Raw genomic sequence first — 16,613 nt, 5'->3', positions numbered from 1 at the left:
GGCTTTGGTTTTACGGCGTTCACTGTGCAACCAAATTGACCTGTCCCCTGTATTCTGTGTTTCGTTACGATTCCGGGGATACCAAATTTAATTGTTTTTATTTACATTTTGACCCCTTTAAAAAATCCAAAACTGTGTTAAAACATTTTTTTTGAAAAGTCGCCATATTCCGACAGCCGTAACTTTTTTATACGTCCGTGTACGGGGATGCATAGGGCGTCTTTTTTTGCGGGATTGTGTGTACTTTGTAGTTCTACCATTTTCGGGAAATGTTATTGCTTTGATCACTTTTTATTCAAATTTTTATCAGAATCAAAACAGTGAAAAAATGGCGGTTTGGCACTTTTGACCATTTTTCCCGCTACGGTGTTTACCGAACAGGAAAAATATTTCTATAGCTTTGTAGAGCGGGTGATTTCGGACGTGGGGATACCTAACATGTAGGGGTGTCACAGTATTTAACTACTTTTCTATGTGTTCTAGGGAAAGGGGGGATGATTTGAATTTTTAATCCTTTTTATTTGTTTTTATATTTTTTTTACTTTTTTTTAAACTTTTTTTTTGCATTTATTAGACCGCCTAGGGGTATTGACATGGGTGGGCGGTGTCGCGGATTGTCAGAGCGGTGGGGGTCGGCAAACATGGCTGCTCCAGAGCGTTAAAGAGAACCTCCTGGAGTATCGTTAAGGTGAGGGGCAAAGTGGTAAAGTATATGTATATGAGATTGTGTGGGGTTAGGGGCGAGGCTGCAGAGGGCAATATGAATTTTGGGGCTTGCTATTGTCCAAAGTGTGTGAGATTGCAGAGATGGTGGTGTGAGTTTGGGTTTTGTGGGGTTCCTGGCACAAATGTATGTGTGCTATTGTGACGAAAAGTAGCCTATTGCGCAATCGGGTGTATTAACTATGTTTGTGGAAACTTTCAGCCAAATCGGTCGAGCGGGTTTTGCGTGATTGAGGAACAAACATCCGAACATCCAAAGTCACAAACCCACAAACTTTCACATTTATAATATTAATAGGATATCCTATAATAGAAATGGGAACTTAGCCTTATCCATTGCGCCCCTCCGGCTGGGCTGACCTCACTCCTCTATTCATCAAATGTAATACCCCTAGTATTTATTCTGCATCCCTTCCCAAAAAAGTGCAACAGTACAAAGAAACCCACACTCAGCTCTGCGACCTCTCATATATGCAGTCACATGATATTAAAGCCAGAGACGTTTTTGAGAATAATATATTAATTTAATCTTTTTATAGTGATTTGTCATAAATAAACAGTATGAAATGAGAAGATTCTGCGCCATAAATGCATGAAATAACTGTAACCTAAAGGAACAAACTGCATAAATAACCAGAGACTTTGTTCAGTTAAATAAATGTGTGTAAATATATGAGACGGCAACGTTATAACACAAGACCATAATAACCAATAAAGATACATGGAACAGAATCATTAAAAGTGTACATCCCATAATACAGTGTATTGTTCTTCATGAAGCAGAAGGATGAACCAGTCTCAGCATTTTGCCAATATAACATAAGGGAAGTTGCAGTGCATACTATAGCGCCCCGTGCACTTTTTCACCTGTGATAATGAGGACACGTCTGTCTCTTGTACATTTCTGAATAATAAATGGGTTTTATGGCCCTAGATGGAGTTAACATACTAAAAGGTCATCAATATGTGTGTGATATGTGGGTGTCTGACATCCGGAACCCGCTTGGATCAGCTGTTTCAGCAGCCTTTATGCATAGATTGCTGGTGCAGTAGACAGGGATCATATTCAGGATGCATCTATTCAAGTAATAGGAGCAGCGCTGTAATTCCCCAGAACCACCACTATTCAGTGGATGGGGCTGCTGTGCTACTTCAATTACATGAATAGGAGCATGTACTGTATACACCCCCAGTACACTGCACCGACTTTCAGAACCTAGAGGTTACTGACACAGCTAATCTGTGCGGGGTCAAGTTTTATAGGGTAACTGGTTTAATGTCTATTGTTGATCCTGAGATCTGTCCTATTGGCAACAGGGGTCAATAAGGAATTTTTCCACTTAAAGGTGAATTGAGTCTATGTCATTAAGGCCAAAGCTACACAGCAATTTTGGCTGTGACTCCCATCACATGAACAATGATCACCATGTTACCCTGCAACTCCTTCACTAATGTAAGTGAAAGTAGTGCTCGACCTTTTATCAAGTGCAAAGTCACAATCACAGCCTTCTTCGGGTCACAGTGCAACTCCATTCACTTACATTATAACATGGCGATATTTTATTGTGCAAAGCAGAATCCCGGCTAAACCCGTCCTCCATAATAATATTGTAATAATAATTCTGATACATGAGACCTGGTCACACATACCTTTATGATCTATTTAGCAAACTATCATGGGAAATGTACTTACCAGTGCAACCGCGGACAGACAGTGATTTGTGTACTCTAGGAGGTCATAAAATGTGGATTATTCTTTTTTTAATAGCAATTTAATTGTCATCTTGTGCAAACAGAAGACTATAATATGAACGAGGGAGTTATAGGTGTGACTGTATAGGCCTGCTGGGTTCCATATATTCTTCACTAGGGAGAACCAATCCTCTGCTGCCCATACGGAGCGCCATCTCTGTATAGACGCATACAGCTCCAGTTAATGATACCATACAATATGTTAAGGAAATGTGTTGCACTATGGACAATCCCTGCTCCATGGTAAAAAAAAAAATAGGACACGAGGTCCTTAGTTATAACGAAATTGGGCAAAATGCTAAAAAAATTATTTATCATGCTGCTTTCATGAAAAAAAATTATAACCAGATGTACCAGGATGACACTATAAAATACTGGCACAAACAAATGCAGAAAATACCAGCACAAACAGCTCTGTAGGAAAAAAGGATCAGTTCTGTAATGGAGGGTCTTAATTCCTTGGGTAGAACATTGCATATTTCGAGGTCCTGAAGCCAAGGAGGTCTCTCATCTCATTCCGGAATTTGGAAAGGTCCTGGCGGAGCTCATTTAGGTTTTCTACTGTGGCTTGGTCAGTGCTTTGCATCTTCTGCCTCATTGACGTCAAGTATCGATGTACAAGGCAGCACATGACCTTTTGGTAGTTCTCGTCCCTTTTCTGCCTGAGACTCTTCCATTCCTATTCGTGTGTAATAAAAAGGAATTACTGTAAACCTTCATATAGGTGGCAACTGAAATAAACACTGATACAGTAAAGGATTTGTATGAGATTAGAAAAATATGGCTGGTTTCTTCCAGAAACTTCTTTCTTAGACCTCATGAACACGGCTACAATTTTTTCAGACCCATACATTTCAATGGGCCTATACACGCAGCCGTAGTTTATGCAACAGTGTGTCCTGGCCACATTTAAGAGCTGCAAATTCTGAAGCAGGTCCTATACCTGTTTGTATTCAATAGATGGATGGGCCAATGAACACGACTGATGAGACTCGGTTAGCAATCTGGGTGTCATCTGTTCCGTTTTCATTGATCCACAGAATGCTCATGTGTGCATGAAACCTAAGGATTAATTCACATGGAGGGAAATGGTGAGGAATTTGGTGTGGAATTTCAGCGCTGAAATAAAAGCCTCCCATTGACTTCAATGGCTTTCTTTTTAGCTAGCAGAAAAAAGGAACCCATTGAAGTCAAAGGGAGTTTTTTTTTTTTTCAGCGCTGAAATTCCACACCAAATTCCTCACCATTTTCCTCCGTGTGAATGGACACTTAGGGTACGTTCATATCTGTGTTGTTTAATCCGTTTTCTGGTTACATAGTAGGAACAGAAGAACAGATGAAATAATGAACGTGGATCCATTCTGAGATACAACAAAGGATCCTGAGGTACCCCATTGACTATAGTGCGGTCTATCAGGTATCTACTGTTTTCTCCCTGACTTTGCAGGACTTTTTTTTAGAGGTACTCTGCAACACAGAATCCTATGGGAGCCTCAGATGCAGATGTGAACATACTCCTATCAATAGACTGTGTCTAGTATTTCAGCTCAGGTCAATTTACCTGATAGGAGCTCAGTTGCAATGACAAAACAAGTGTCTAACAAGAATTTTGTGATTTATAAAAAAAAAAAAAAATCCATTATGGTAAATCTCTATCAATAGTTAAATGGATGCTATCAATGGATATTACAAAGGAACAGCACAATACATAGTTCAAAGAATAGGTGCTCTAGGATTATTTCAAGAAGACAAAACCTCAGATGTCAGGGGAGTGAACAGATCATGTGTAAATCCCTACTACCTCTAGTATCCCATGGAGGAATCTGATATGGATACTAGGCCGCCCACTGGGCTCATACACACGATAAACAGGGATGTAAATGAATAACAATTTATTCTGAATCTCTTCTCATAAAGCTGTATATTACTCTGCTCAGCTCCTCCTGATACGTTCTACAGACTACATGTTCAATATGTAAAGTTCTTCTTATTTGTTCTTTTTTTTTATGTAGATTGTGAGCCCCATATAGGGATCAGAATGTACATTTTTTTCCTATCAGTATGTTTTTGTAGAATGGGAGGAAATCCACACAAACACGGCGAGAACATGCAAACTCCTTGCAGATGTTGTTCCTGGTGGATTCGATTATTTGATCATTTTTAATCCGCACCCCATAGACCAGCATGTCTGAAAAGGAATCTACTTATAAAATGGGAAACCTTATCAATGTCCTTGTTATATTCTGCTGTGGGCTTTGATGATTGTTGAGCATTTATAGGAAGGAACATGCTGTAATATGGGTTATCATATTTACAAGAATCACATAAAACATAAAACCATAAAATCCTGTTATTAACTAGCACAGCCCATGTAGGGGTTAAAATTTATGGAAAACTAGGATACAGGGCTGAAGTGTAAGAGGGCGTATAATGTGGGATTATCGGCTGACTCATATTGTAATGATGCTCCTACACTATGTGAAATCTCTCTATATTATATGATATCCTTTGTAAATGAAACATTAGTAATAGTCACATTGAAACACTGTTTATTGGGCTCAGTACTCAGGCTAGTTACATCTGATAATATTTAACCCATTTAGACTAGGGTTGTGAGGGCAAACTTTTTAGAGACCGAGTGCCCAAACTGCAACCCAAAACCCATTAATTTATCATAAAGTGCCAACATGGGAATTTAACCTTAATACTGTGCAGATCCACAATTGGGGACAATGATGGGACCACAAAATATGGTCATGTGAATGGGCTTTACTGAGTTTTCACTTACACAAACAACTTTGTACTGCATTTGGTATAATTTTGAACAATTAATGTTCACTGTCAACATGGGAACTATAGGCCAGTAAGTTTAACTTCTGTGGTGGGAAAGATATTTGAGGGCTTTCTAAGAGATGCTATCCTGGGGTATCTCAATGTAAATAATCTTATCACACCCAATCAGCATGGGTTTATGAGGAATTGGTCCTGTCAGACTAATCTGATCAGCTTCTATGAGGAGGTCAGCTCAAGACTGGACATGGGTAATGCAGTGGACGTGGTGTACCTGGACTTTTCAAAGGCTTTTGATACTGTCCCACATAAACGGTTGGTATGCAAAATGCGAATGTTGGGACTGGGGGAAAACATATGCATTTGGGTTAGCAACTGGCTCACTGATAGGAAACAGAGGGTACTAGTTAGTGGTAAATATTCGGACTGGGTCACAGTCACCAGTGGGGTGCCGTAAGGGTCAGCATTAGGTCCTCTCTTATTTAATATCTTTATTAATGACCTGGTAGAGGGTTTACAAAGCAGGGTGTCTATATTTGCAGATGATACTAAACTTTGTAGGGTAATTAATAATGAGGAGGATAGTAGAATATTACAAGGGAATCTAAGGAAACTGGAAGCATGGGAGGAGACTTGGCAAATGAAGATTAATGTTGACAAATGTAAGGTAATGCACTTTGGTCGACGTAATAAAATGTATGACTATGTACTTAATAGTAAATTACTGGGTAAGACTGCCAATGAAAAAGACTTAGGGATTTTGGTGGACAGCAAGCTTACCTTTAATGACCAGTGCCAGGCAGCTGCTGCCAAGGCAAATAAAATTATGGGCTGCATCAAAAGAGGTCTAGATTCTCATGACAAGGACATAGTTATTAGACATGAGCGAACACCAAAGTTCGACTGTTCGAACGGGTTTCGAACCCCATTATAGTCTATGGGGAACATATACTCGTTAAGGGGGAAACCCAAATCCGTCTCTGGAGGGTCACCAAGTCCACTATGACACCCCAGGAAATGATGCCAACACCCTGGAATGACACTGGGACAGCAGGGGAAGCATGTCTGGGGGCATATAAGTCACTTTATTACATGGAAATCCCTGTCAGCTTGCGATTTTCGCAAGCTAACTTTTTCCAATAGGAATGCATTGGCCAGCGCTGATTGGCCAGTTTACAGAATTCGGCCAATCAGCGCTGGCTCTGCCGGAGGAGGCGGAGTCTAAGATCGCTCCACACCAGTCTCCATTCAGGTCCGACCTTAGACTCCGCCTCCTCCGACAGAGCCAGCGTTGATTAGCCGAATTCTGTAAACTGGCCAATCAGCGCTGGCCAATGCATTCTATTGGCGTGATGAAGCAGAGCTGAATGTGTGTGCTGAGCTCAACTACGCCGGTGGTGTAGCCGGGAGTTCAGTGCACGGCCAGCTCTGCTATGCCGGAGATTGAGCAGAGTTGGCCGTGCGCTCCGGTGGTGTAGCAGAGCTGAGGGTGCAGAAGGGTTCAAGTGCACCCTCGGCTCTGATGTAGCAGAGCTGAGTGTGCACAAGGGTTCAAGCGCACACTCCGTCCGGAGATGTAGCCGTTCTGATGCTGTCAACACTGCTACATCTGATATCGGAACACAATGGAGACTGCTGTGGACTCCACAGCAATCTCCATGAGGAATGGCGATACAAAGAAGCCAGTCTTGGATTCCCATAGTTCTTGGTCTTACGTCCTTCAGATGATCCTCATTATATAATGTTTTTGTTGTGTTTTTTTTAACCTTTTATTATATTGCAGTGTATTATAGAGAGGTATTATATTTCTTCATCAGGTTTATAATCCTCCTAACTCCACCAGGAATATCATTATGTAGCTCTAATATCTGTTGTGATCCTGGCAAATACTTTGTAAAGTAAAAGCACGTGTACTATATATGTATAAGATGTTCCATAAAAGCATATGCTCAATAAACCTTCTCTACTTTGAATAAATGTACAATAAAATAGCTTTGGAAGCAAACTGGCTCTTAAGGTATCCTATTAAATGGAAAAAATATATTACAGGCTAGATGGTATTACATAAGATTAAGGATACTGTTTGAACATAAGGTTTTATTTGGGTACTAATATGTGTGTGTTGCATGTATTGCATTTATTAAATATTATCTGTTTCCATTTATTAAGACACTTTGAAAGTTGGTTTGCTTCAGATTCACATTTTTTTTTTCCTTTCAGGTAACTTGAGATAAAAGTACGGTCCCATTTGTTTCTATGGGCCCAGACGCGCAACTGTGTATGGCATATTCAAGGACCACAAATAATAAAGCATGTCCTATTTTTCACCACATTTGTGGCACAGACCAGTGTAAGGAATCATATCCGTGATTGCTGATGACATACTGATGCCATGCAGGCATGTTTTTGTGCAGATTGCGGATCAGTATTTGTGGACCATAAATCCATTACGGTTATGCCCAGAAGGCCTTAAAGGGGTTGTCCGGAATGAATAAAAATGTATACATTACACATTTATACATTAAATTATGCCCCCCCATCCCACCTACTTCAATTACTAAAAATGTATACTTGCCATTATCGCTAGGGCTGTCACGTGACCGCCCCAGGCATATTTTCTGAGGATCCTGTGATGTTACATTTTGCCACTTTTGGAAATGGAGTGTCACATACAATATCCCGATACCCTCCCCTCCTTTCCACTGCCTTCCTGACCCTTTCCCTCTCCGTCCCCTCCCCTCACACTTACTTTTCCCTGCCGGGACCTTTTCCAGCGCAGAACAGCTTAAAACTGGGCATGTGCAATAGTCTTCCTGAGCCGATCAATCCTAATGCCTGGATGACTGCCTGGCAACATCACAAAAATGTGTGCCGGCCCGCACATGTGCAATAGACAACAGAAACCGGCATGTCTTTCATACTGAATGTACTTGCGACCCCCATGTGCACTTTCTTTACAGGGGGATCGCAAGTACATCTAATATGTAAGACATGTCGGCATTTCTTGTCTATTGCATGTCTTATTTTAATTGGCTTTTGTGGAAAACAATATACAGGGAGGGGGGGTCGGTGAGTGAGGGAGAGGTGTGGTAAGTTAGGACTGAGAGACTACAGATGGCTGCTGAGGGTGTAGTGGGTGGGCTAGCTAGGAAAACAGAGAGGGGGGAGTGTGTGGGAAAGGGGGGGTGAATGAGAGAGGAAGGAGAAGTTGAGGCATCATGGAACTTGTAGGAAACAATTTCAATAACTGCTGAAACAACAAAATTATTTGTTCAGATACATTACATTATTTTTTTTTACTTTTTGAGTTGTGCGCAGTGGCTCAGTTTTTAGCATCATTGACTTGTAGCACTAGGGTCATGGGTTCAAACCTGACCAAAGGCAACATCTGGATGGAGTTTCTATGTTCTTCCATTGTTTGCGTGGGTTTCCTCTGGGTACTCTGGTTTCCCTCCACATTCCAAAAATATTCTAGTAGGTAAATTGGCTTTCTGTAAAAACAACTGACCCTTGTAGGTGTTGGGGATGAGTGCCTGTACAGCAACCACCAACTCCCTGTGTGAGTAACACCCCATGAAAAAAGTGCATTACAAATGTTTGTCATTATATTATGTTGAGGATAATTGTTGAGGATAACCATCCATATTCTCTAAAGTTTATCCCCTTTGTCTTTGACTAATCAAAAAAAAATGAATATAAAATGAATAGCAAGTATATATAATATATACCTACTAGAGATGAGCGAACAGTAAAATGTTCGATATTCGATATTTGTTTTGAGTAGTCGCTCAATATTCGACTACTCGAATCGAATATCGAATCCTATTATACTCTATGGAGGGAAAATGCTGGTTTCAGGGGTAGGTAACATTTGATCAAATTACACTTACCAAGTCCATGAGTGAGGGTCGCGCCTGGGCAGAGCCGACTGCGCATGAGCGCACTACAAGAAAATGTAGTGCGGGCATGCGCAGTCGGCTCTGCCCAGGCCCGATGCTTGGCAGAGTGAATTCAGAGCCAGAAGACGCCGCGGGGAAGCTGCACGGAGAAGACTTCTAAAGGTAGGAGAAGAACCAGCGTTGATTGGCCGACTGTATAGCATTTGGCCAATCAATGCTGTTTCTGCATCGAACTTTTCCATTCGAATAGCGAGTGGTACTCGATCGAGTACGAGTATTTCGAATACCGTAATATTCGATCGAATACCTACTCGATCGAAAACTACTCGCTCATCTCTAATACCTACAGTTTGCATGTTAAACCAGTTATATTGCCAATGTTAATAATTAAGACCTTAAGAAACAATGCTGTACTAATGCCATACTAAGTCCTCATTCCCATGTGTATGATATGTGGATTTGTGAGGTCTGTGCTACCCATAGACACCACCCACCCTGCTAATTTACAGGTGGTATGCTGTCCGTGGTTGATCTGTTATTCAAGTCCATGAATAACAGATCAACTAAAAAAAAATAAAAAAAAATCCACATACTATTCAATGTCTTTGGGTCCGTGAAAAGCCGACAGCATATTTGTGCTGCCTGTGATGTTCACGGACCATTTGGCTTTAGTGGGACCCCATGGTCTGCAAAATGGACCAAAAGAGAGCTTTTTCCATATCGTTTGTGCCTGGCATTTTATCTAATACCTATGCTGGACACAACTGATGACATTGTGGCTGTCTAGGGCTGTATTCAGTACTCCATACTCTTAAAATCCGGAACAACCACAAGTGAGCTCTTCCAGACAGAAAATGAGGATATATCACTATAACTAAATACAACTAAAATAACTATAAAATTCATGCCCATACATTAAAGGCCAGTATATATATATATATATATATATATATATATATATATATATATATATACACACACTCACCGGCCACTTTATTAGGTACACCTGTCCAACTGCTCGTTAACACTTAATTTCTAATCAGCCAATCACATGGCGGCAACTCAGTGCATTTAGGCATGTAGACATGGTCAAGACAATCACCTGCAGTTCAAACCGAGCATCAGTATGGGAAAGAAAGGTGATTTGAGTGCCTTTGAACGTGGCATGGTTGTTGGTGCCAGAAGGGCTGGTCTGAGTATTTCAGAAACTGCTGATCTACTGGGATTTTCACGCACAACCATCTCTAGGGTTTACAGAGAATGGTCCGAAAAAGAAAAAACATCCAGTGAGCGGCAGTTCTGTGGGCGGAAATGCGTTGTTGATGCCAGAGGTCAGAGGAGAATGGCCAGACTGGTTCGAGCTGATAGAAAGGCAACAGTGACTCAAATAGCCACCCGTTCCAACAAGGTAGCCAGAAGAGCATCTCTGAACGCACAGTACGTCGAACTTTGAGGCAGATGGGCTACAGCAGCAGAAGACCACACCGGGTGCCACTCCTTTCAGCTAAGAACAGGAAACTGAGGCTACAATTTGCACAAGCTCATTGAAATTGGACAATTGAAGATTGGAAAAACGTTGCCTGGTCTGATGAGTCTCGATTTCTGCTGCGACATTCGGATGGTAGGGTCAGAATTTGGCGTCAACAACATGAAAGCATGGATCCATCCTGCCTTGTATCAACGGTTCAGGCTGGTGGTGGTGGTGTCATGGTGTGGGGAATATTTTCTTGGTACTCTTTGGGCCCCTTGGTACCAATTGAGCATCGTTGCAACGCCAAAGCCTACCTGAGTATTGTTGCTGACCATGTCCATCCCTTTATGACCACAATGTACCCAACATCTGATGGCTACTTTCAGCAGGATAATGCGCCATGTCATAAAGCTGGAATCATCTCAGACTGGTTTCTTGAACATGACAATGAGTTCACTGTACTCCAATGGCCTCCACGGTCACCAGATCTCAATCCAATAGAGCATCTTTGGGATGTGGTGGAACGGGAGATTCGCATCATGGATGTGCAGCCGACAAATCTGCGGCAACTGTGTGATGCCATCATGTCAATATGGACCAAAATCTCTGAGGAATGCTTCCAGCACCTTGTTGAATCTATGCCACGAAGAATTGAGGCAGTTCTGAAGGCAAAAGGGGGTCCAACCCGTTACTAGCATGGTGTACCTAATAAAGTGGCCGGTGAGTGTGTATATATATATATATATATATATATATATATATATATATATATACATACATTTTTAAGAATTCTGCTGAATTTTGTACCATTGAACGAAAGTGACTCACTGTCTTGCAGCACTGGGTTCCTGAGCTACCCCAGTTCAGGCAATTTCTGACCAATGACGACTGAATGGAGTATATACCCCCCATGTGTTTGGGTTTCTTATTTCTATAATATAATGTCCAAATGCTTGTCAAATGATAAAAAAAATTATAAAATGGCTCATTTTATGTAACTCAAGAAAATTAAGTAAACAAAAATATTCCTGAAATAACCTACATTCCTTTGATAAATCCTTGATTCATATTTGTAAATTCTTGGAAGGTGAGTTTATATTTGGAGCTAAGGTTAGGATATTAAATGGATACTGTGCTGTCTGGTACAGTTAAGAAAAGATTAGCCGCCTCACCTTGAGACTGTTCTGTCGCTTGACCCTTCCTGATGGAGTATGGGAACAGATCCACTTACTCAAACTGTTAAACAAATAGCAAATAGTCTTGGGAGATGGAATAATATTGAAAGGTGGGGGAAGCGTACATTTGTCGTCAAAATAGCTCAGCCACAGCTTAGCCCGGGCAAACTTCCACTCTTTATCCTCATGGTTCTAGGAGGCCAAAAATACAAAGAGATCAGACACAGATGAGGGTTAAGACGTAGAGAAATAGCATACCCAAGGTTATCTCTTCTGACAGTTTGACCTTGGATCTTCTTCATCCATTGTATGATTGAGGAACAAAGATATTATTCTTTCATCAAATAAGATATGAAAAATAGGATGCAAAAGGATGTTACAAATGAACATCTCTAAGATATGTTATATAAAGAGGTAAAAATCAGAATGTATTGTATCATTTTACTACATTTATTATAATTTCTGACTAAGAAAGGCAAAGTATAAGCTAAAAAAGTATGTTTTATGGTAAATGTTTTGAATTTGATTTATTCAGTTAAATACACTTGTATGCTAACTCACTTTAGTCTATGACTATGGGCTAGTGTATTTGAAGGTTGGGGTTGACTATAAGCAAATGAATTCTAAATGGTCTTGCCAATTAATTAGGGTTTCCAAAAACTAAAGAAATATTACTTTAACCTTATGAACAGTTCTACTATTTTTAAAGCCACTCTACATTTAAAACTTCTAACAAAAATATATAGCTATATATTTATTATCTACAAGAAGCCGTAAAAATGGGTACGCAAATAAGGATCTGAGTGACTGTGACCACGGCCAAATTATAATGGCTAGATGACTGGGTCACAACATCTCCAGAATTGCAAATCTTGTCAGATGTGCCTAATATGAAGCCATGAGATCAAGTTATTGACTTATCTCCAGATTCACTAGATCTCAATTACATCAAGTATCAATGGGACGTGCTGGCCTGATCTCACAATTTACAAGACAATATAAGGAGGGTGGCATTCATATTGTGGATGATCATAGTATATCCAATATCCCAGGCTCATTACACCCGGGAAAAAATGTTGATATTTTAATGTTATGGGTGTTTTACTCAACAAAACATCATAAAGTCAGTTTTCCTGTTTAAGATATCAGTCACGCCCCAAGACTGGATGCATTCAAAGTTATATTATGTTTATTGGACATTGCTTTTAATCATTAAAACTTTATAAATAGGATTACAATAAGTACAATTACATTTAGACAGGCAGACCCAACAACTGTTTAATATAAACCTTTGGGACTGAATAAAGACAACTTACAGCTATGAGTTGGAAGCTTTTGTGCAGCATGGCCACGAGAAGCTTGGTCAGTACAATCACAACCACCACATTGTATGTGCCGACTATTAACGCTCCCACGAAAGACTGAAGTTCATCATTGTAGCTAAATCTGGTCACAAAGAGAGCGACATGTGCCAGCGAGAAAATATACCAGAATAAAGCATAACATGTCCCAATGAACCTGGAGAGAACAGGAGAAAAGAACTGTTAGTAAAAGTATGGCAACGTATGGACAGCCCTCTACTTAGCAACTGTACATAAAAATCTTTATCAGAAGTGGAATTCTGAGTACAGAAAATATAAAATGGATGTGAGACGTGGGGGGGGGGGGCACAGATTGTTATCATAAAGTGACAGCCCCTTCTACAGTCATGGCCAAAAGTTTTGAGAATGATACAAATATTAATTTTTACAAAGTCTACTGCTTCAGTTTTCCTAATGGCAATTTGCATATACTCCAGAATGTTATAAAGAGTGATCAGCTTAACAGCAATTACTTGCTAAGTCAATATTTGCCTATAATATGAACCTAATCTCCCAAAACACATTTCAACATCATTGCAACCCTGCCTTAAAAGGACCAGCTAAAATAATTTCAGTGATTGCTCCATTAACACAGGTGTGGGTGTTGATGAGGATGGGGCTGGAGATCTATCTGTCATGATTAAGTAAGAATGACACCACTGGACACTTTAAAAGGAGGCTGGTGCTTGGCATCATTGTTTCTCTTCTGTTAACCATGGTTATCTCTAAAGAAACACGTGCAGTCATCATTGCACTGCACAAAAATGGCCTAACAGGGAAGAGTATCGCAGCTAGAAAGATTGCACCTCAGTCAACAATCTATCGCATCATCAAGAACTTCAAGGAGAGAGGTTCCATTGTTGGCAAAAAGGCTCCAGGCCGCCCAAGAAAGACCAGCAAGCGCCAGGACCATCTCTTAAAAGTGTTTCAGCTGCGGGATCGGGCTACCAGCAGTGCAGAGCTTGCTCAGGAATGGCAGCAGGCAGGTGTGAGTGCATCTGCACGCACTGTGAGGTGGAGACTCTTGGAGCAAGGCCTGGTCTCAAGGAGGGCAGCAAAGAAGCCACTTCTCTCCAGAAAAAACATCAGGGACAGACTGATATTCTGCAAAAGGTACAGGGCATGGACTGCTGAGGACTGGGGTAAAGTCATTTTCTCTGATGAATCCCCTTTTCGATTGTTTGGGACATCTGGAAAACAGCTTATTCGGAGAAGATGAGGTGAGTGCTACCACCAGTCTTGTCTCATGCCAACTGTAAAGCATCCTGAAACCATTCATGTGTTGGATTGCTTCTCAGCCAAGGGAATCGGCTCTCTCACAGTCTTGCCTAAAAACACAGCCATGAATAAAGAATGGTACCAGAATGTCCTCCAAGATCAACTTCTCCCAACCGTCCAAGAGCAGTTTGGTGATCAACAATGCCTTTTCCAGCATGATGGAGCATCTTGCCATAAAGCAAAGGTTATAACTAAATGGCTGAGGGATCAAAACATAGAGATTTTGGGTCCATGGCCTGGAAACTCCCCAGATCTTAATCCCATTGAGAACTTGTGGTCAATCATCAAGAGACGAGTGGACAAACAAAAACCTACAAATTCTGACAAAATGCAAACATTGATTGTGCAAGAATGGACGGCTATCAGTCAGGATTTGGTCCAGAAGTTGATTGAGAGCATGCCAGGGAGAATTGCAGAGGTCCTGAAGAAGAAGGGTCAACACTGCAAATATTGACTTGCTGCATTAACTCATTCTAACTGTCAATATAAGCTTTTGTTACTCATAATATGATTGCAATTATATTTCTGTATGTGATAAAAACATCTGACAAACACACATAAAAACCAGAGGGAAGCAGATCATGTGAAATATAAGATTTGTGTCATTCTCAAAACTGTACATGACTGTACATGCAATTGTTATCTGGGGTCAGATCAGTGATCTATTGCTATTGTCAGAGGTAGACAGGGAGAAGAAGTAGTTACTGTGCATACAACAAAGATAGGCAAACATTAGGCCAACCATAGCATGTTTTATAATTGTCATTTGGTGAAATACTGGTAACAGGATACTATATAACTGATTTATGTAATCTTATTACAATACATAGGCAGGGTTAATAGGAATGTATCATTATCATTAATCTTTCGATCAAGGAGCAAGACACTTACGAGTGGAAGGTGTCATTGCTCTGGCGCTCACAGAAGATCCCAACACAGTCCTTGGTTTCATTGTCTGTATATCCTTTATCGTACAGTTGTGTCAGTCCAATAGTAAATGAGAATAGGACTAGAAGAAACATGCCAAGGAATTTACCAAAATCTTGTAGCATCTGACCCATGGATATCTGAAAAACAGGATTTAGTAAGGTAATAAAATCAGGAAATCATTTTTTATCATCTCATCACACATCCTGGTGACAGGAAACTTTAGGCAATTTTTGTTTTGTATTAGGTTGGGGATACTTGGCAATTATGACAACACCCTTTATATGACTGAAGAACGCCATAGTAAGTAATGTAAGTGAAGAGAGTCACACTGCGATCGAAGAGTAGCTACAACTCAGTCACCCATTAAAATCGATCCTGCTCAATTATTTGCGACTGACAATGGAAGTCATGGGAACCTCATGGTTACATTGTCATCCCAATTCCTTATGCTAGTAGCAATGCTGCATGGTCACATGGTGTTTTTGGTTGTGCAATGACAGACTTCCTATTCACACTGTACATGGGAGTCAACTATAGAGGAATGGTGTGCAAAGCACATAAGGTCCCTTATTAGAATGCAGTTGTTTCTTCAGCCTTTACGAGGGTATAAATACTATGTCTGCTCTCATCAAATTCCTACTTCAAAGGAAGAACTAGATTCTAGATTTAGATTTCCTTCTTATCTAGGATTAAATGGTTTAATGTCTGAAGCCCCTGGGATTTTATCCTGTAGCAGAAAGCAAACATGCTTGACTTCCCAAGTTTAGCAGAGTCACGTTGTTGTCTATTCTCTGGCAAATGCAGTGAGGGAAATCATTATGAAACAGAGAGGCATTAGAGTATAAATCCAGCCATGATTATATCCAGCTCACATTACAGCTGCAGGATAACAGATGATGTGCTCTACTGACATTCCTTGCTCTGTTGGTTACCAGATACAGCTGAGATTGTGCTGCTGCCCCGTGTACCTCTGGGTTACAGAAACAAAGCTCATGCAGAGGATTGCAGGTGTATGATGGCTTACAAGCCTTAGCAAACAATAACATCTCAAAAATCATGTTGTTCTAATGTGAGTCTTTTTACGGTTTGTTTGGCTACAATTTAAAGATGTAAGATATATAAAAGCTAAAGCTGTAAGCTTCATTAATGGGTGGTATCACAAGAACATTGGTTGACCAGATATATCTTTCAGTCATCTATGAGTAACTATAAACTATAGAAAGTGTAGACTCAG

At 40.5% G+C, this 16,613-nt stretch overlaps 1 protein-coding gene across 2 annotated transcripts in view; it reads right to left on the bottom strand.

Moving 5' to 3' along the window:
* Positions 1–1,257: 1,257 nt before the first annotated feature.
* TRPC1 (transient receptor potential cation channel subfamily C member 1) overlaps positions 1,258–16,613 on the bottom strand; it is a 56,374-nt gene continuing 41,018 nt past the window's right edge. For both annotated transcript variants that reach the window (XM_075268843.1, XM_075268844.1), the window contains 4 exons: positions 15,341–15,516; positions 13,127–13,328; positions 11,808–12,002; positions 1,258–3,154 (listed from right to left, as the gene is read on the bottom strand). In XM_075268843.1, the coding sequence (XP_075124944.1) occupies positions 2,927–3,154; positions 11,808–12,002; positions 13,127–13,328; positions 15,341–15,516 (801 nt within the window). In that variant the 3' untranslated portion in view covers positions 1,258–2,926. The remainder of the gene's footprint in view (positions 3,155–11,807; positions 12,003–13,126; positions 13,329–15,340; positions 15,517–16,613) is intronic.

This window comes from Leptodactylus fuscus, chromosome 3 (genome assembly GCF_031893055.1).
Source record: "Leptodactylus fuscus isolate aLepFus1 chromosome 3, aLepFus1.hap2, whole genome shotgun sequence".
Taxonomy (NCBI): domain Eukaryota; kingdom Metazoa; phylum Chordata; class Amphibia; order Anura; family Leptodactylidae; genus Leptodactylus; species Leptodactylus fuscus.
This window is presented reverse-complemented; position numbering and strand designations above follow the sequence as displayed.